Source organism: Pteropus medius, unplaced genomic scaffold (genome assembly GCF_902729225.1).
Source record: "Pteropus medius unplaced genomic scaffold, Ma_sr-lr_union100, whole genome shotgun sequence".
In the NCBI taxonomy this organism is placed as follows: Eukaryota; Metazoa; Chordata; class Mammalia; order Chiroptera; family Pteropodidae; genus Pteropus; species Pteropus medius.
In genome coordinates this window covers 16,452,618-16,474,301 of record NW_024345601.1, presented here as the reverse complement: position 1 = coordinate 16,474,301, position 21,684 = coordinate 16,452,618, and the positions used below count along the sequence as shown (strand labels likewise).

Below are 21,684 nucleotides of genomic sequence, written 5' to 3'. Positions count from 1 at the left end.
GACTGCAGATAACTGTGAAACCTCTGAAAGCAAAACCACAGGTAAAGGGAGACTTGTGTTCTAAAGCAAAATACCAAATAGGTGATACTTAACATCAGGAGAGTAAATGAGATCACCTAGGTAGGAAGTGTAGAGGGAGAAAAGAAGAGAGCTATCGACTGCGCCCTGGAGCGCTCCAACAATTAGAGGTTTCAACGAGGAGAAGGATCCAGCAAAGCAGATTGAGGAGTGTCCAGTAGTGTAAAAAGACATAAGAATGTGATTTCCTAGAAGCCAAGTAGAGAAATTGTTTTGAGAAAGAGGGAATGAACAACTATAGCAAATGCTCCTGAGAAATCTGATAAAATGAAGTCTGAGAATTGACCACTGGATTTGGCAAATCATTCATAGCTCTGACAAGAGCAACTTTGATAGAATGGTGGTGGGGAAATGCCTCACTTGAGTGGCTTCAAGACAGAATGGAAAGGGAGGAAGATAAGAGAGTTAAGTAGAGATTACCGTGTCAAGGAATTATCTTGTAGAAGGGAGCAAAGAAACATGGTAGTAGCTGGCAGAAAAATTAGGGTCCATAGAAGATTTTTTAAAAGGATAGAATACTTTAAATAACCCAATAAACACCTTGTTTACTCTGTGAGTGTAACATCTAGCAGGCAGATATAAATGTGGATCAGAAACTTGGGAATCAAGACAATAGATAAAAATAAGCTATGAGTAAATATGGTAATAGAAGAGGTAAAAATTAATGAAGTTCTCATGCGTAAAATTGTAAAATGAGGGGGAAATTTTTCATGCTAGAACCTTGGGAAACATTCTCATTTAGAAAGCAAAGGGAAGGAAATAGAAGAATTTAAAGAGGAAGAGAACAAGGATCAGCATCTAAGAAGCCTAGGGAAACAGATGCACAGGAGAGTAAATGGGTTAACTGTCAAATGCCACAAAGATGTTGCAAAGGATGAGGGCTAAAAGGCCACAAAGTTGTCAGAAGCTCACTTGCAAGCATTATGCAAAAATGGTTAGGAAGATTGTGCATAGTAAAAAAAATGTAGGCAACAGATATAGAGTAATTAGAAAGGAATTTGGGGATAAAACAAAAGTCAAAATAGGGCAGTAGCTATAGAACATGTTGGAAACTTGAATAGTGGGCAAGTAGTCAACAGTGAGGAAAAAAACAGGAAAGATGACTAACGGAGACCTTAATGTGCTACCATAATTTAAAAAGGGAAAATATGGCTAATTCAATTTTTTACTTCATAGAAATTTTACACCACATCTGAATGAAACTAAAGTCTACTTTTTTAGGTGAGGGACTGCCCATAATTGCAGTTATCCATGGAAATAAAAATAGCTTTTTCTCCCATTGAGAAAGAGCAAATACAGTCCAGGTTGTATGGACTTTAACCTTTAGCTAAAAAGAAAACTTCCTTCGTTAATGAATATCTATTTTATTTGCCAAACCTGGTTTGGTGTGGCAGCAGCTGTACATTTCTATCTGAACTTTATAAGCAGTTCAGTTTTCCATTGTTACAAAAAATAAATAATATGCTTTGTTCCAAATTCATTGCTAATTACTTGAATTATAATTTATCCAGCTTGGCTACAGGACTTTAAAAAAAACAAAAAAAAAAACAAAAAAAATGCCTACAGCATCCGGTATTCCTAGATAGTCTCCCATCCAAGTACTAACCAGGCCCTATCCTGCTTAGCTTCTGAGATCAGATGAGATCGAGTGCGTTCAGGGTGGCATGGCTGGAGACCTGGCTACAGGACATTAAAAAGCAACTTTTCACTTCACGGATTTGTTTCTAAAACCTTGAGGCTACTTAGATTAATCATTTACTTAGAATACCAAGACATACATACTCTGGTATTTACAGCAGCCATATCTTTGGATGCACGTGTTGCTGTTTTTAACCCAAATTCTCCTACAGATAGAAAAGAGAAAACTGAACAGCATTATACATTTCTGAGAATCATTTTGCATACCAGCTAGATTTTTAATCCAAGACTTGCAGGACTGAACAATTTGTGTTTAACCTGAAGCTGTTTCCCTGTTTCTTTATATTAACAAAACCACCTTTTCTATAATTTACACCCATATCTCTTGAATAAATCACTTCTGTAAAAAGAAAATAGCAAAACTCTTCAAGAGCATATTTTGATTACACTGAGAATTTAATGAGGCAAACATAAATAATACAAATACTCTAATTGTGTTTTTCTTTTTAAATATGGAACACTTCACGAATTTGCGTGTAATCCTTGCGCAGGAGCTATGCTAATCTCTGTATTGTTCCAATTTTAGTATATGTGCTGCCAAAGCGAGCAGCTCTAATTGTGTTGTGAAGCATAAGTACAGGATTCAGGACTTGGTACCTGAAAACAGGATCTGCTCAATCTATTACCATGCATGTTTCAACCTCAGAAGTGGGTGAATTACTGCAGGTAGAATACTGACTGACTTTTGAATGTTTATATGAAATCTGTTCATTAGCACTAATCAATCATCTAGCATATAAATGATTGATGACATACTATACAGTGAGTATACCATACCACTCTTTAGTATGGTCTCTTTGGCCAATGCTAACTTAATGTTACTTTAATAATCTCTAACCTGTCTCCCCTTCAAACCAAACCACAGGGACCGTGGGTTCAGAGGAATAAGTCATAACATTTTTTCCATTCACCGCAAAGTCTTAAAATACTTTCGTCCATAATCATGAATCACGAATCTTCAACATGATAAAATGACCTTTATTTTATTTGTTTACCTTTAATGTTATTTATTTTTGGAATTGGGGATACATTTATATGTACAAAAGTAGGAAATCTCTTTTAAATCCATGTTCCTCAAGGGTGTCCCAGATATTGGCTGCTCTGGAGGTAACAGTTACCAATTTCTTTTTTTCTGATAATTTTCAGTTACAGTCAACATACAATATTGTATTAGTTTCAGGTATACAACATAATGATTAGACATTTATATAACTTAGGAAGTGAGCACCCTAATAAATCTAGTAACCAACTAACACTGTACATAGTTATTACAGTATTTTTGACTCTGTTCCTTATGCTATACTTTACATCCCCATGACTATTTTGTAACTACTAATCTGTACTTCTTAATCCCATCCCTTTTTTCACTCACTCCCTCAACCTCCCTCCCATCTGGCACCCATCAAAATGTTCTCTATTTATGAGTCTGTTTTTGTTTTGTTCATTTATTTTGTTCTGTAGATTCCACATATAAGTGAAATTATATGGCATTTGTCTTTGTCTGACTCATTCCCCTCAGGGCTCTGGTGCCTGCCCTGTCTGCCCTTTGAGTATGTCATTCCTGGAGGTGGTTGGGTGGTGCTCTGGTATGGTCTAAAGCTGTTTGCTGGGTGTGTTGCTTCTAGGGCTTCTTAGGAGGGATTCCGTTGCTAGCCAAGGTCAGCTGCTTCTTGTGTCCTACCTGGGGCCACTTAGTATGAGCTACGAAGTGATCTGCAGATAGTTGCCACTTGTTCTAGACTTGGAGATGCCTGGGAGAGGCTAAGTTGTGAACTAGGCCTACTGCTGCTAGTGCCGGGCTTGGGGCTGCTTAGCAAGAGGTACGGGATATGCCAAGGCCAGATGTCTCATTTGGGATATTTTAGGAAAGTCTGCAGCATAAGCCAAAACAGGCCATTTGTATGCAAAAGCCACTGGAAGCCGCTTGGGTGGGCATGCAAGTTAGGTGGGGCAGGATCTCAGAGCAGCATCAGGGTCAGTGAACGGGATGTTAGCCAGGTTGATGGAGACTCAGATAAAGCAGCGCCTATGTCTGCACACTGGGTAGGGAAGGGCTCAGCAAAGGACCGATCTGCCAGCACTCTGGGAAAAAGCTGACCCTCCAGCTCTTGCCCTGGAGCCAAACAATTCGATCCCTCCCCATATATCCCTGGTGCCTTTTGAATGCTGCCCCAGAGCGGGAGCTCAGAGTGAGTGAGTCCTTCAGCAACTAAGTCTGTACATGGGCCCTTTAAGAAGAATGCGTGGTACTCCAGGAGCCCTCCATCTCACTCAGCCACAAACTCCGCTGGTTTTCACAGCCAGAAATTGTTGAGACTTTTCTTCCAGCACTGGAAATCTGGTCTGTGGAGCCTGGTGTGGAGCTGGCACCCCTCACTTTTTCAAGGGGACCTCCACAGCTGAGACATTCCTCCTGATTTTTTTATTGCCACATATGGCTATTGGGCCAGCTTGTTCTGCATCTTCACCCCTCCTACCAGTCTCCACATGGCTTCTTCTGTATGTCCTTACTTTTAGGACTTCTGTTCACACTGACTACAGGCAATGCTCAATGATGGTTGTTTTGTAGTTTAGTTATAATCTTAATATGGTCACGAGAAGAGACAAGTACAGCATTTACCTACTCCGTCATCTTGACCAGAAGCCACCAATTTCTTGTGTAGCCCTCTTGAAATATATGTGTATATGAAATAACACGTGATCTTGTATAAAATCCCCACAGTGCACAATGTAATATTTTAACATGATACTGGCATAAACATAAAAAAGAAAAGGAAAAAATTCCGGTTGGAAATTAGGGAAAAAGTCCTTGTTTTTCATTGCTTTGGCAAGTGACAAGTATATGTAGTCAGGAAACCTTCACCTTCAGCTTCAGCTCTCTTGTAGCTCAGCCTCTTCATAGTGTCTGGGATATAACAGCTACTTCCTGAAAAGGTCTCCTGGGCCTCCCAGCTGCTCCTGATTCTCTTCTTAGCTCTCATGTCTATGTCTTTCCCTGGCGCGTCCTCCTCTGCCCACCCTTTTAGTGTTCAGTCTTTAGTTGTTCTCTCTTTGTGCTCCACCTAAGTTCCTAAAGCTGTCACCCATTCTCATAGTTATAGTTACCACCCATATGCAAATACTAAATCTGTGCCTAAGGCTTTTAGCATGTGTTCCAGACCACGTTTAAAACCTCTTTTTGGACATTTTTTCCTAGATGTTCTGAAGTTATTATGACATATAGTACATGTTGACATTTAGAACTAAAGCTAATTAAGACCTAGAATCAGAAAAAAATTAATTTTTTATTTTTTTAATTTTTCTTATTTATTTATTTTTATGATGACATTGGTTAGAAAATTTTTTTTTAATGATTATTTAAACAATTGCTTTGAGTCTGTGGTTCTTATCTTTGGGTTAGAAATTTGTTTAAAATAAAAACTAGAAAACACTTTATTTTGGTTGCAGTCAAATCAGTTCATCGCATTTCTGTAAAAGCTTAATGTACTGTTCTTATTTGCAAGCATAAAATTTAAAATATCCTAGACCTCTATATCCAGCATCTTGGTCTCATCTGTTTTATGAAATGACTAAGCCAAGTAAGCTGAGCTGTGAACAAATGTACTTTGAAATGGAAAGATAACATAAAAACTTTATTGTTATGATGGTGATGAGTTCTGTTCAATAAAACCAAATATCGATGTTCACTGTCGGTAAGTAAATACTGGTAATGGATGTAGGAGAGTTACAGAGAACGGTAGCTTCAAATTTAGCCATTATAATTGGAAGGAAATGAGATCGACTTATAAACACTGTTTCCATTAGGATGAAGTGCAAGAATAGAAACTCAATTCAAAAGAGCTTAATCACTAAAAGGAATTAATATATCACATAATATATAACAAGAAATCCAGGAGTGGGTTGATTCCAAGGTGGTTAATTCAGTAGCCTACTCATGTCATCTGAATACTCCTGTCATCCTGAATAGTTCCAGACAACATCTTTACCCACCAATGTTCACAAGCACATGGAAAGTATACCCAAAGAATTCTAGAGGCTGTTAAATAGGGAAGGAAGAAAAGAAAGACTAAGTAAAGCAACCCACATCTGCTGCATACGTTAGGACTTTGAAAAACAAAACAACACTTAGTGTTTTGTTTTGTGTTAGTTCTTTTACCCATTATAAGACACCAGTTACATACAGGAAGTGCATAAAATCTTATGATAATTTCAAGGTATATAAGAGATGCGATATAATATAAACAAATCCTTTGTGTATACCAAAAACCAGAAGAAGTTTTAAAAAGAATTTTCCGTTCATGAGCTTTAAAAAAATTAAACTAGTCCTTAATGCTTGATTATATCTTGAAAATATTTTGCTTCATTAGTCTGACTTCATTAGCACAGAATTGCCCTATAACTTTTACTATAAAGAGCAAAACAGAAAATAGTCTCTGCATCCTTCTAGATGGTTAAAAAAAAGTAGCTTAGCTGTTTTGAGAGAATTATTATTGTTTTCAGGTTGTATAATAATTCCCACTGGGCCATTATATCACATATTAGCTCTTAAACAATTATGTATCCTTGTTTATAAAGCTGCAGGTCAAAAAAGTTGATTTTTCTGGCAGCAATTAGTAGAAAATTTTTAGGGCCTAATTAGACAATAACATTCATTAGAGTATTTTGGTGTTACAAACAAAAATGTAATTTATATAAAAATCAACTAAGAAGTAAGTCAGATCTGCTTGATCTCGTCTAAAATGATTTTATAAGTAGTAAAAATGATTTACAGTATTATAATTGCTTCGTTAATAAAGATATGTGCATCATTGATACTTAAATGTCAATAGGTAGATGGAGAAATAAGTCAAATAATTTTATTACAAACTGAGAACCTCTCTTAGAATATAGTAGGAAACTATCCTTTTGTTTATGAATTCCTTTTTTGCCTGGTTGTTGGATTTATCAAATTATATGTTAGTAAAACCTGAGCACTTCTATTATAGTTTCTACTCCATTTTGTGGAGATGTGGAGGTGAATTAGGGCAAGTATATATCAAAAATTGTTTTTTAATTTTACCAGATACACATTATTCATTTAGTCATTCACCGAGTATACCTTTGAGCACCAGATATAGTGTTAGGCCCTTAGTCTGAGCAAGAGACAAACATATAAGCAAGTAAGTGTGCTAAATGTTACTTATGTTAGGGTAGAAGTCCTTTTAGGATAAAGACTGTAAGGCAGAAGAGGGGAGTAATCACTTCTATCAAAATGTGCAGTAAAGGTTACAGCAAGAAAGACATGGGAAAACATTAAAATATTGGCTGGATTCAGAATGAATGCCTCTGTCTCACCCTCAAACAGGTCCTAAAACCTGAGTAATCATCAAACTGATATCAAAGGAAAAAATTATCCAAAGCCTTATTGTTTATTAAAGATGTTTTGTGTTAAATAAATTCAAACCCCAAACTAGGTCGAAATTCCTTATATATATATATATAGATTTTAGAAAATGTTTTGAAAATGAGAACACACGAACAAAATTAAGAATAAATTACAAAATAAAGCCAATTCAGTTTAGCTATTAATTTAATATGATGGACGATGTTATTTTGCAGAAACCAAATTGATGCTGTTGGGTTTTATAGTGAAAAGAAAATAGCCTCATGTCTGTTTAATGTTTAAACTATTTATATCCTATATTTACCTTTTTAAAAATAGGCAGTTGAGTCCAGTCACACAGAATAAAAAGCCAAATAGTAATGGCTAAAATCGACAGGATTACCTTCCCCCATCCCTCGACAGGAAGTTAGTTAGGTAGTCCATACTAGCGCAGCAGCTGAGATATCAGAGCCACACTGCTACAGTCTTGTTGCCCTTTTCTTCCTGGTAGATCAAAAGATAGCTGTTACAGTTCCAGGTTTGGCATCATTGTTTGAAGTAGGAAGAGAGGAAGATACAAAAGGGCCCTTGCAAACGGAATTGATCCTATTTTAACCTGTTTTCCCAGAATCACCACCCAGTGACTTCTGATAATGTCTCAGTGGCCACACACTGTGCCACATAACTAACTACTCCTGATGTTGTGTTAGTGAGGGAAGAGGGAAGGAGGGCCTTGGGGAAGGCAACATCAGGCTCCGTCACAAATCTCAAGGCCCGTTTTAAGGAGGAGTGATTTAGAAACCCTGCAGCCACCTCTATCACATAAAAATCAGGTCAGCTCTGAAATCCGTATCAGATAGATGTGTAATTATAGCTGTAATCAAGAAGAGAAAAATTCTTCATTTCATATTGACTATCATAGTTACTGATAATGGAAGTTTAAATCTTGAAAGCTAAAAATAACAGTTTCCTCATGAGTATGACTTTCTGCATGCATGTGCCAAGAGAGATCTCAATTATTCTACTTTTTTCTCTTCTAATTATTGTAAAAATCTTTATTCATTCAGCATTCTATAGTAAGAAGTATTCAGTGTAGGTGTGGGGAGTGGTGGGGAGAAGATTGGCCTCATACAATCCTAAATGCAAAAGAAAGCACCAAATATACACGCACCTGATTTTAGTTATTCGGATAATCCAAAATATTTTTAAAGTACTATTTTTGAATTATAATCTAAATTAAAACTCAGCATTTATAGAGATAATTCTGACTACCTTAAAACAAATTTGCAAATTAACTCTTCATGGGCCAAATCTGGCTTATCAATTAGTTTTGTAAATACAGTAGTCCGTGCCCTTCTTCCAAGGTTTTGCTTTCCACAATTTCAGTTACCCGCAGTCAACTGAAGTCTGAAAATATTAAATGGAAAATTCCAGGAAGAAACAATTCATAAACTTTAAATTGAGCACTGTTCTGAGTAACATGATAAAATCTCACGCTATTCCGCTCCATCCCACGTGGGATGCGATTCATCCTTTGTCCAGCGTGTCCAAGGTGTAGATGCTGCCTATCAGCTAGTCACTTAGTAACCCTCTCAATCAACAGTTGCGGTAAACGGTGCTTTTGTTCAATTACCCCTTATTTTACTGAATAATGGCCTGAAAGCCCAAGAGTAGTGATGCTGGCATTTTGGATATGCCAAAGAGAAGCCTTTATAAAGTGCTTCCTTTAAGTGAAAAGGTGAAAGTTCTGGACTTAGAAAGGAAAAAAAAAAGTCCTGTGCTGAGGTTGCCAAAATCTATGGTAAGAATGAGTCTTCTATCCATGAAATTGTGAAGAAAAAGTGTTGCAGTTGTATCTTAAATTGCAGAAGTTATGGCCACAGTGTGCGATAAGTGCTTTGTTATGATGGAAAAGGCATTAAATTAGTGGGTGGAAGACATGAACAGAAAATGTGGTCCTACTGACAGCAGCGTGTTGTACCAGGAAACATTGAGCCTATAGGAGGACTTGAGGAAGGGATCCCTTGAAACCAGTGACATCAAGCCATTTACTGCAAGGGATGGTTATGCAAATTTCAGGAATAGATTTGGAGTGAAAAATCTAAAAATTAGTTTCACATAACTTTTATTACATGATATTGTTATAATTGTTCTATTTTATCAGTTATTGTTGTTAACATCTTACTGTCTTAATTTATAAATTGGACTTTATCATAGATATGTTTGTATAAGAGAAAAACATATAAGGTTTGGTGCTATCTGAGGTTTGAGGCATCCCTGGGGGTCTTAGAACCCCCACAGGTAAGCGGGGGGCTGCTGTACTTTTAGCACCCCTTTTCTTGTTACTGCCCTTAAATTTCGCACCTTCAGAGTTCAGGATGAGCCCCTTCTGCTTTTGGAGTTCTCATTTAGAATATGCATCATCCATTAAATTCATGCATATTAAGCATCATTTTCTTACCAGATTTCCTTTTTATCTTGTCCTATCTTCAGCCTGTGTTAAGATTTGTTTATTGTTTGGTTATTTTAAGTATTTTTTTTCACATGGTTTGGGTCATATAATCTTGGACATCTCGGTTAGCCTGAAATACTTCTTTCCCTCCTCTCAGCTGGATGTAAGATTCCTGAGTTCCGCTTCCCTTTCAAGTGTTCTAGATTCTCTTCTACTGTTTTTTAGTTTCTACTGTTGATGATAAGTCCCATGCCTGTTCTGTTTCTTCCCTTTATGGGTATTGTTTTTTCTGTCTAAACACTTAATAAGGTTTTCTTTTTATTGTTAAGATTAATGAATTTTATAAGGACGCGAGTACAGATTTGCCTTTTCTATTTAATCCAGGCTGAAACTTGGTTACCCTTTCCATTTATCCACCAGAAGTGTTTCTTCAGCCCAGAGAAATTTTATTTTATTTACTTAATTGTTGCCTCTCCTTCATGTGGTATCTTTTCTCCTTTTGAATATCTATATTTCACCTACTAATTTTCAAGATCTACCCTTCAAGTCTTTTACTTTTCCTCAATATTTTTATTAAATTTCTGCACTGTGCTTTGAGATAATCCTTGCACTTAAATTTCCAGTCTCCTTATTAGATGTCAATATTGATCATCCTTTTTTCAAAAATTCATCTATTCTTTTTAGTTTGAAAGTCATGACTGAGCTTTAGAGAGAGAGAGAGAGAGAGGGAGAGAGGAGAAGAGAGAGAGAGAGAGAGAGAGAGAGAGAGAGAGAGAGAGAATATGTATGTGGGGGTTGTGGCATTAGCATTTACTTAAATGCTCAAACAATTTTTGTGCATGTATTTCCATTTTCTAGCCCTTCTCTTTCATGAGATATGTTCTGATTATTCACTCTTATTTTGCTCTTTGAAATGTTGGGGCCTCTCACACGGTCAATTATTTTTTCTTTGATGTCTCATTGGAAATCAGATCTGGTTGCTGAACTATCCTGAATAGCAGGAATCCTAGAAGTTGGAATGGGAATAATACTTAAAGTTTAAGGACCGTGAGCCCATTAGAGATACCTGAAGGAAGCCTAATGCTCTCTAATCTACCTGAACTCTCCTAGTTTCCAAAGTAGGAAAATACTGTCTTAGGAAAATATACCATATTCAGAGGGCTCAAAGGCAGTCTTACCCTTGGAGTCTTGAATACCCGAAAGCCAATCTATTCCAGTCATCCACGGCTATCAGTTTCTGCCCAGGGTCCTGATGTTGCTGTTCAGTTGGTTAGCCACTCACAGGGCAATTTAGCTGCCTATCAGTTGGCTCTGATGTTATCTAGTAGAGCTGTAAGGTCTATCCAGCAGCCTGCAGGTCTCAGCAGCTGCTTAATTCTAAAAAGTCAAGGAGTTGCACATAGAAGAGAACAAGCCACAGTCAAGTTGTCATGTTTCAGAATACCTTGTATCCTCACTCATTCCAATGCCATTTACATTCTGATGACTCTTGAATTTATTATATCCTCAGTCCCAACTATCCCCCTGACTCATGAGTCTTAACAGTTCAACTTGGATACCTAATGGATCTCACAAAGGTTAGATGTCCAAACCGAACTTACTGCCTTCCCTCAGGGCCCTTGCACTTGCTCATCACTTTGTTGAGACTGCAGCTGTTTCAGATTTTCTCATAATTCCCTTTCTCATTCAATTTATGGGTCTTGCTCAAATCTGTTCAAATTGCCTTATCATAAAGACTGTTCCTGATAACTCTATAAAATACATCTTTCTCTACATTCCCTATGATACCTTTCCCTGTTTTAGTTTTTTTAATAGCACTTATCACCACTTGAATCATATGCTTGTTTATTGTCTTCTTCCAGTCACCTTCTATGAGAGAAAGACTTTAATTCACTGCTATATCCCCAACACTTAGAACCGTGCTCGATACATAGTAGACACTCAATAAATAATATACACTTCAAGTGACATCTTTATCAAATGTGGATTGTATTTTAAAATGAAAAAGGCATACACGTGAATTTTTGTGAAAATGATGTTTTTCGAAATTGCTTTTTTATTTCTACTTTTTAGGCTTGTTTGCAAAAAATGTAATAAACTTTTTACTCTTGCATATGTTTTAAATTTCAGTTAAATTATTTGTTATTTTATTTTTTCATAAAAATACTTATTAAGTAACCTGACATCATTTTCTTTTTAAGAATGAAATTCTGTTTTACCTATAAACTTATTCCTTGATTATATATTTATTACCAAATTATTAATTTGTTTCATGTTAAAAGAAATCTTGTAAAATTATATAATTTCAAGAACATTGGGGGAAAAAGGAAGAGAGAAGTAGAAATAGGGACTTGATTCTTTTCAAATTTTATAGCATTTCAGTATTTTCTTAGATTTCTTGGAAATCCCCTCAGTTAAGAGGTTTGTTTTTCTCCTTATCATATACTCACTATCTCTAAGGGACCCCTCATGGTCCTGACCATACATACATACTTGTTATAACTTTTTGGTTTTTGCTTTTTTTCTCCTTAGGACCTCAGTTCATACCCCCTAATTTCAATTTTCAATGGATAGAATTTACTTCTATAGGCTAATAAGAAAAAATAGAGAAAATTTAGCAAAATGATAGGAGAAACAAAAATTCATCTTGAAAATAGGCTTAACATATCTAGTATAGCATATATAATTATATGTTTAACATACTGATATCTGGCTGACATTTATTTTCTTGCACTTTAATGCAGCATCCTTGTAATCTCTAGGGAAAACCAATATTAAGGTTTAATGGAAAGAGGGGAAGTCACTGGCACAGTCACTTGCCATTTTGCTCCCAGTTTTGAAGGGTCATTGTAGCTATCTCCATGGATAAACAGTGGGGAACAGCATGTCTGAAGCTCTTACACTCCCACGTAGCCATATGCCATTGGCAGCTGGAGAGTCTTATAAAAATCAGCACTGGCCCAAGTTCTCGTGCACACTTATAAACACCTCTCTTTGGCTTAGTACTTTACCATTGTAAACTATTTTGTGGCAAGCTGCTTAATCAGAACTCTTAATATGGTTGGCTTTGATAATTAAGAAATTAATTTGTTTTTGTTTTTGTTTTTTTCAGGTGCATGATAGCTGATGAAGTAAGTGTTTTCATGATTTTTTTGTCTTTTATTAACTTCCACAGCCAATTTTTTAGTGTCTGTATTTGCCGTGTACTCTATGTCTTTCCATATGACTATATTTCTTTATATAGAAAGAGGGAAAGAGGGAGAAGAGAGTAAGGTGGGAGGGGTGTGGAAAGAATAAGAATGGGAACGAGTGTGTGTGTGTGTGTGTGTGTGTGTGTGTGTGTCTTGCTTAATATACTTAGGTATGTTATTATTAATATTAGTAATCCAAAATTTTATATTGTTGGCCTATGAAGCATGGATGTGCTTTGAAATTCAGCCCCAAATGAAACTGAACTCTCTTCTACTTATCATAATAATGCTTGCTTAAAAGCCAAACTTTTAAGATTTTGCTCTAAAGATTGTTTATTGTTCTGTATGAATATAAAACAATGTTAAAATGGTATTTTATCACTAAACAATTTGATACATTTAAGTGGCACGTACTTGTATACATATTCATATTTTCTCACTGAAATGGAAATTCTTGTTATATAAACTGATACTCTTTACATACATTCTCAGAATAATGTAAATCAATAAAGTTCTAAATTAATATCAATTTCAGAAATGTGCTGCTGTTTTAATGACACCTTTAAAGGATATAACAGCAAAACATCTCCACTTAAAAATGTGTTAGAAATGAAAAAAATGGATAGTGAATTTAAAAAAAATGTGAGTAGAACCATAAAAGATTCTGCCAGTTAACTGTCTTTTAGTTTTAGTTACACAACAGACTCATCAATAATTTATCTCTATAGTCTCTTCTTTAGGAAAAAAGTGAAAAAGAGTATAACATGAATATGAATGCTATGCAAAAGTTATATAGGGTTTTTTGGTTCATGCCGATTTATAATTACCTAAGTTTTTAGTTTGAACTCTTCACACTATAGGCATTTGTTTAGACTAGATGTTAGAAACAGTTATTGCCTGTGAAAGACTTCAACAGTGTAATTGAAGAGACAGGACGTAGATATTTGAGAAACAATAGATATTTCTGTTTTGGAACAGAATGAATTCCAAAAGTCTCTAAATAAATTAATAAATTTGAGAGTCCAAAATGACTGAAAGGCACTTACACTTTACTCCCTAAATATGTTTACAACAAATAGGAATGTAAATTCATTGTTCGAAATCTCAAACTATGCATAGCCATTTTATATATCTATAAAATATATATGTGATATATGTATGGATGTGTGTGAATAATTATTTTAAACAGACCAGTTTTATGTTCACAGAAAATACATTGTAAAAGATAACACCATCTTAATCTTCACAAGAAATTCATGGGGAAAGTCTTAGCAGCTATGGCATGTCATTGCTACCTTGTTCTTCATTTTGATGTCTTAAAGATTTGAATAGGCTTTAAATCTATGGAATCGTTCATGGATTGAAACTAACATTTGATCAACACTTTAACTCTCCTATTCTCCAACAGACTCCTATGTTCTCCTCAATTAACATTAGACTAAGGATTATGGAAAGTTCATGATGAATCCTTAGCTAGCAAGAGTTTTTCATTATATCAGCAACTTTCCTCACCTCCTATTATTTACAATCACATAACACTTGTCACATATTGAATGATTTGTGATCTTCTTTCAAAGCCATTCTTATTTTTCAATTTAATAAATTTAAAAGAACTGTTTACTATTTCCTCAATACTTAAAAACAATTCTCTACTTTTGTGTCCATCGTAATTACTTCTCTCTTTTCACCAGCATGTTAAAGACTCTCATTCTTTTACACCAATGGACTTTGCAGGGCTTATTATAGCAAAGGTTAATTAAGGAAAAAATCCTCAATTTACAAATGAGTACAAAAAACAGTCTATAGAAATAAACAGCGCATAACCACTGATATCCTCTGTTAGTGGTAGAGTTAAAGTGTCATTTTTATGGAATCTTTACCAAGTTAATATGGATGAAAGTTAATAAATTAAAAGTGTTGAATTGGAAAGAACTTGTATATGTGTAAATTGTGTGAACTCTGGTTTGACCTTCATTCTGTTTTCTAATACTGTTCTCCTTTTCTTGCTCTTATCACAAAATGGTCATGAAGTCATAGAAGGAAATGCAGTTTATAATTTGGAGGTCAACCACCTTTTAATTTTTAAATTAAAAACTGTAGTTTTATATGATGACCGTTTGACTCATCAAATAGCTAAAAAGCCTTAGGAGAGCAACTTTACATCTCTGTTATTGAACCTCCTTTTTTAGACATTTGAATACCCACTTAGAGTATTGTGTAATTTAGCTGTCTGCTGTGATCTTTCCTCCCAAGCTTTAGAAACAAATGACTTCCTTCACTGTTATTACTCCCCCTTCTGCTAGTATTTTCCCACTATTATCTATTTCTAATGTATTTAATTTTTGTGGAATTATATGATCTATCTACTGTATATAAAATAATCATTAACTTTTCATTGGAATGATGATTTTAGTTCTGTTTAATTATCTAATTGTGTGATCATTGTGTATTTCAATTATAAAACTATACTTCAGGTAACCAACAAAGCTTCAACTTTTAGTAAAATTTACTTTGCAAACCTAGCTGAAGCCATTTTAATTACTTTCTTTCTCTCCTCTTGGTTTAATGCAATTAAATTTTATTTCAAGAACTATGTAGTGAGTATATAGAAACTCTTGTGAATTTGTATTCCATAAATAATGGAATTCAGACCACAGTTTGTAGTCAAGCTGTTGCACTATTATCTTAATTGCTCTTGAACCACTGTGTCCTTGCTGTGTTGCTGCAAATGTTTATTCATAAAATGATTTTAAATGCAAGAAATAATTTCACATTAACACAAACCAGGATATACATGAGGAAAAATATTAAACCTGGTACACACTGGCTACCATATTTGTCAAGTATTTAAAGGCTATTATTCTTTGTAGAAACTTAGTGTTTAGAAAACCTTGCAATGTTGGTTTTTACTTAAGGAAATGAGATTAACATCTTGGATTTACATGAATAACATTGTGTCATAATGGACAAAATTTTGTCAATACATGGATTCTGTTTTGTCTATAGTATATATTATCAAACTCAGAAAATTCCCGCTTTCTTTTATGTAACATTTTTTGTTAGTACTCTGTTTTAGCCCCTCTCACCAAACACACACACACACACACACACACACGTTTTCTTAAGTTTCTTTCCTCTTACTTGAGAAAACATTAAGGAGGTAGGGAGAATGGTTTATCAAATAAAATATTGCTTTTCTTCCTTTTTCAAAATAAAAGGAATCTTTTTGTCAGAGACATGCTACTTGGCTTGGTCTATTTTGTGGCTATTTTGTGACATATTAATAAGTATTGGAACAGAGGTCCTAAAGTCATCATTATGGATGTTTTTCTTTGGGTCAAAGTGTTGCTCTGGAAGAGGAATTTGGAAGGGAGAGGATGTGGAACTTGTGCAGTGCTGGTGGAAGTTTTTCTGTAGGTCGAAGTCATGTTTGAAAAACCTTGTCAATTTCCCTGCAGGCAAAAGTATATAGGTGTCTGTAATAAACACTGAAGGACCCCTTTGGAAGGTTATTTCTGTGCAGATGATCTTAAAATTAATATTGTGATACAGGCTTTACCAACATTAATTTATAGGTTTGAGGACTAAGAAATTAACTTAGACATGAAGAATTTTAGTTTTCTTTTTATATAAGCCTGCCCTGGTTAGACAAAATAAGCTGAGATGGAAATTTTTATTCCATTTGCTTCTATAAATACTAGTTTTCCTTTACCACGACCAAGTTAAATTTAACACTTCCTCCTTTGAGCTCTTACTATTTCAGATTCATAACTCTTTGTTGTTGGCACATTTTTGTTAAAGGAATGAACTGAATGAATAATTAATTAACACATATGTACCAGGTTTTAATTTATCTCTTCCCCACAACAGTTTTCTGGGGTATTATTATTATTATTCTCATTTTACAGATGAGAAAGCTGAGGCACAGAGAGGTTAAATTAAGTAAATTGCCTAAGAGTATATAGCTAGGAGCTGATATTTGGCCGGAAGCAATCCAGCTTAAATTTTAATTTACAATGGTTTTAGATTTATAAAATTATTGTGAAGATCGTGTAGAGTTCTCATATACCCCATATTCAGTCCCCTATTATTAATATCTTAGATTAGTATGGTATTTGTGCTCAATTAAAGAAACAATATTCATATATTATTGTTAACTAAAGACCATACTTTATGTTGATTTCTTCACTTTTTTTCTGCCTTTTTTCTGTTCCAACATCCCATCTAAGACGCATTACAGTTAGTAGTCATATTTGTTTAGACTTCTCTTTGTTGTGACAGTTTCTCAGACTTTCCTTGTTTTCGAAGATCTTTACAGTTTTGAAAATTAATGGTTCAGTATTTTATAGAATGTCCCTCCACTGGGATTTGTCTGATGTTTTCTTCATGATCAGACTGGGGTAATGTGTTTGGGGAGGAAGATAATACTGGTAAGGTGCTGTTTTCATCATGTCACATCAAGGGTACATACTATCAATGACTTATGATTATTGATGTTAACCTTGGTCACCTGGCTTGATGAAGTATTTGTCAAGTTTCCCCACTCTAAAGTGGAGAAACTTTCCTCTCTTTACATGCTGTATTTTTTTTATTTTAAGCATTTTATTTTGTACATACTATATTTTTTTAAAGAAAGTGACAAGGGATTGAGAAATTACACTGAACTTCTTAAAGGTGGAGTAAATACATAAATTATTTGGAATTTATTCATTAATTTATTTATTATGTATTTATGTCAGTATGGACTCTTGGATATTCATTTTATATCTTAGGTTATTATCTAATACTACTATCTGTCTGTCTATTTATCTATTTACTTATTTATTTAATTTATTTTTTTGCTCAAATTGTTCCAGTTTTGGCCATTAGGAGCTCTTTAAATTCACTCCTGTGTCCCTTCATTGTGGGTTGTTTTGATGAGGGTTTGGAGTTTTGGGGGTTTTTTGTTTGTTTGATTTTTAGCATTTTCTTAACTTTCTGGCACCACAAGATGCTCCAGGCTCATCTTGTATTCCCTGCATCAGTCCTAGAATCAATTGTTTCTATAAGAAACCTTGTTCTTTTTATTGAAAAAAATGATATTAGAACTAGGATATAAGTGCTAGGTATACTCATTTTTAGTGAAATGTCATTTCTTCTAGCTCCTCTCAGCTGACAAAGCAAGGAGATAAATGTGTGTATACTAACATGTCTGTATACACGTATTTATAAATATTTATATATGTAACCATCCATATCTGTAATTAAGCTAAACATGAGTTCATACTGATGTCTCCAACTCTAATCAATTACAACACGGATTATTCTTGTCCCTCCCCCTTGCTTATCTGTAACATCCCACCCTAAAAGTGAGAATTTTGGCTTTTACCATCTGCCATAGATTTATATACTTGTTCAGTTTCAGTATGCATGTATGATGGTTTCAATATTATTAACCTGTACCCCTGTGGGGAAGAAAATTATCAACTAGGATACAATGCTTATGTACAGTTCCTTTTGCCTTTATTCTTACATATTCCACTCAGTTCAAAAATTGTGTAGGTCAGCACCTTATTCCTCTACTCCCTTCGATGAGGTTGTTTCATACATTTATAATACATTTAAATTCTTCTTTCATACTGTACACTCCATCACAAGATCCCCTGACCACCTAAATTATTTCTTAAATATTTATATACATTAAAGTTTACTCTTTATATTGTAAAGTTCTGCAGATATACACAAATGATTAATGCCTCAATTCACTATTACAGTATCATGCAGGATAATTTTACTGTGCTTCACTTACTTTTAATTCCCCCCAGGCCAAAACTCCTGACAACCACAGATAAGTTTAATGAATCTATCATTTTTCCTTTTTCAGAATGCCATTTAATTGGAAACATACTTTTTTCAGACTGGCTTTTTTTTTCATTTAGCTATATGCATGTAAGTTCATCCATGTCTTTTTTGTGGTTCAGTAGCTCTTTTTTTTTATTACTGAATAATATTCCATTGTATGGATGTACTTTGTTTTCCATTCACCAAGATGAAGGGACATCCTAATTGCTTCCAGTTTTTCACAATTATGAATAAAACTTCTGTAAATATTCACATTTAGGTTTTTGTGAGGATATGATCAGTTGAATAGTTTGAGAAGTATAGTTGCTGGACTGGATGTTATATTAGTTTCCTAGTGCTTACATAAGAAAGTACCGTAAACTCGGTGGCTTAAAACAACAGAAATTTATCCTTTCACAATTCTAGAGGCTAGAAATCTGAAACTGAGGTGTAAGGAGGTTTGATTCTTTCTGGGGACTCAGAAGCTAGTTTCAGTGATGGCCGGCAATCCTTGGTGTTTCTGGGCTTGTAGCTGCCTCACTTCAATCCCTGCCTCATTCGTCACAGGGCATTCTCCCTGTGTGTCTGTGTTCCTTCTCCTCTTATAATAACATCAGATTGGATTAAGGGTTCACTTTACTCTAAAATGACATCATCGTAACTAATTACATCTGCAGCGACCCTGCATCCAAATAAGTTCACTTCTTGAAGTACCTGGTTTAGGACTTCGGTGTACCTTTTCGGCAGGGAAATGATTCAACTCATAATATACGGTAAGACTATGTTCACTTTTGTCTAAAACTGTCAAAGTGTATTCCAAAGTGGATGTACTATTTTTCATTTCCAGTAGAAATGAATGAGAGTTCCTCTTGCCCCGCAACCTCACCAGCAGTTGGTATATTGTCAGCTAAAAAAAAAAAAAAAAAAAAAACCTTGAAAAAATTTTAACCATTCTAGTGATATCTCACTTTTTTAGTTTGCAGTTTTCTCTAATGACATAGGATATTGGGTATCCTTTCATATTTTTATTTGCCACCTGTATATCTTCTTTAGTGAGGTCTCTGTTTAGTTTTTTTGCCCATTTTTTAATTGAATTGTTTCTTTTTGTTGTTTAGTTTTAAGAGTTCTTTATATATTTTAGGTACAAATCCTTTATCAGATGTGTTTGCAAATATTTTCTTCTGGTCTGTGGTTTGTCTTTTCATCTCTTAAAAGTGCACAGAGCAGAAGTTTTTAATTTTAACAAAGTCCAACTTATCATTTTTTCTTTCATTGATTGTACTTTTGGTCTTGTATCTCCTTGCCAAACCCAAGGTCACCTAGATTTTCTCCTATGTTATCTTCTAGGGGTTTTATATACACTTACATCTATGATCCCTTTTGGGTTAATATTTGTAAAAGGTGTAAAATCTGTGTCTAGATTTTTTTTTTTTTTTTATGGATGTCCAGTTATTCCACTACCATTTGTTGAAAAGACTATTCTTTCTCTACTTAGTTACGTTTCCTTCTTTGTTAAAGATCAGTTTACTGTTTTTATGGATCTATTTCTGGGGTTTCTCTTCTGTTCCAGTGATCTGTGTCTATTTTTTCACCAGTAACATGTTTTTTTGATTACTATAACCTTATAGTAATTCTTGAAATTGGGTAGTGTGAGTGATCCAACTTTGTTCTTCTTTTTCACTACTGTGTTGGCTATTCTAGGTTCTTAGCCTTCCCATACAATTTTTAGAATCATCTTCTCAATCTGTACAAAATACTTTGCTGGGATTTTGACTGGAACTACATTGAATTTATAGATCAAATTGGGGAGGCTCTGTAGAGCTATAGATCAAGTCGAGAAGAAACTTAACAATGTGATTTTGGTCCATGAATACAAAATATCTCTCCATTTATTTAGAATGTCTGATGTTTTTCATCAGTAATTTTCTTTTTTTTTTTTTTACTGAGATATAATTGACATGTAGCATTGTATTAGTTTCGGGTATACAATTGATTTGATATTTGTATATATTGTAGAACAATCATCACATTAAATTATTTAATATACATCACCATACGATTTACATTTTCTTGTGATGAGAACTTTTAAGATTTATTCTCTTAACTTGCAAATATGCAATACGGTATTATTAACTGTACTCACCATGCTGTACATTACATCCTTTTAAGTTATTTATTTTATAACTGGAAGTTTGTACCTTTTGACCCATTTCACCCATTTCACTCACCTGCAACTCCCACCTCTGGCAACCACAGTATGTTCTCTGTATCTCTCAGCTCCGTTTTGGTTTTATAATTTCATTCCACATGTATTTTTCTCTATCTCACTTATTTCACTTAGCATAATGCCCTCAAGTTCCATCCATGTTGTCACAAATGGCAAAATTTCATTCTTTTTCATGGAATGAAAATATATTCCATTGAGATAATTTCATTCTTTTTCATGGAATGAAAATATATTCCAATGAAATAACATTCCACTGTGCCATATTTTCCTTATTCATTTATCAATGGACACTTAGGTTGTTTCTATATCTTGACTATTGTGAATAAGGCTGCAATGAACACGAGGGTGCATATATCTCTTTGAGTTAATGTTTTTGTTTTCTTTGGATAAATACCCAGAAGTGGAATTGCTGGATCATTTGGTAGTTCTGTTTTTAATTTTTTACAAAATTCCATACTGTTTACCATAGAGGCTATACCAATTTACATTTGCACAGGGTTCCCTTTTCTCCACATCCTCGCCAACCTTTGTTATTTTTTGGCTTGTTGATGATAGCCATTCTCACAAGTGTGCAGTGATATCTCGTTGTGATTTTGATTTCCATTTGGTGGTTAGTGATACTGAGCATCTTTTCATCTGTATGTCTTTCTTGGAAAAATGTGTATTCAGATCCATGGCCTATTTTTTAATCAGATTGTTTTGTTTTTTGTTTATTTTTTGCTACTTAGTCATATGAGTTGTTTATATATTTTGGCTATTAACCCCCTTATCAGATATATGATTTGCAAATATTTTCTCCCATTCAGTAGGTTGGCTTTTCATTTTGTTGATGGTTTCCTTTGCTGTGTAGAAGGTT

The 21,684-nt window shown here is 34.6% G+C and overlaps 1 protein-coding gene, 1 non-coding gene and 1 pseudogene across 7 annotated transcripts in view; 1 reads left to right on the top strand and 2 right to left on the bottom strand.

Moving 5' to 3' along the window:
- Nucleotides 1–21,684, top strand: part of ZRANB3 (zinc finger RANBP2-type containing 3) — a 279,275-nt gene that overhangs the window by 61,765 nt on the left and 195,826 nt on the right. For all 6 annotated transcript variants that reach the window (XM_039874536.1, XM_039874537.1, XM_039874538.1 and 3 more), the window contains exon 3: nt 12,703–12,721. In XM_039874536.1, coding sequence (XP_039730470.1) covers nt 12,703–12,721 — 19 coding nt within the window. The remainder of the gene's footprint in view (nt 1–12,702; nt 12,722–21,684) is intronic.
- On the bottom strand, nt 1,636–1,754 carry LOC120612129 (uncharacterized; annotated as a pseudogene).
- Nucleotides 2,223–2,326, bottom strand: LOC120612081 (U6 spliceosomal RNA). Its single transcript, XR_005655346.1, has one exon. It is a non-coding gene; the product is annotated as a U6 spliceosomal RNA (small nuclear RNA).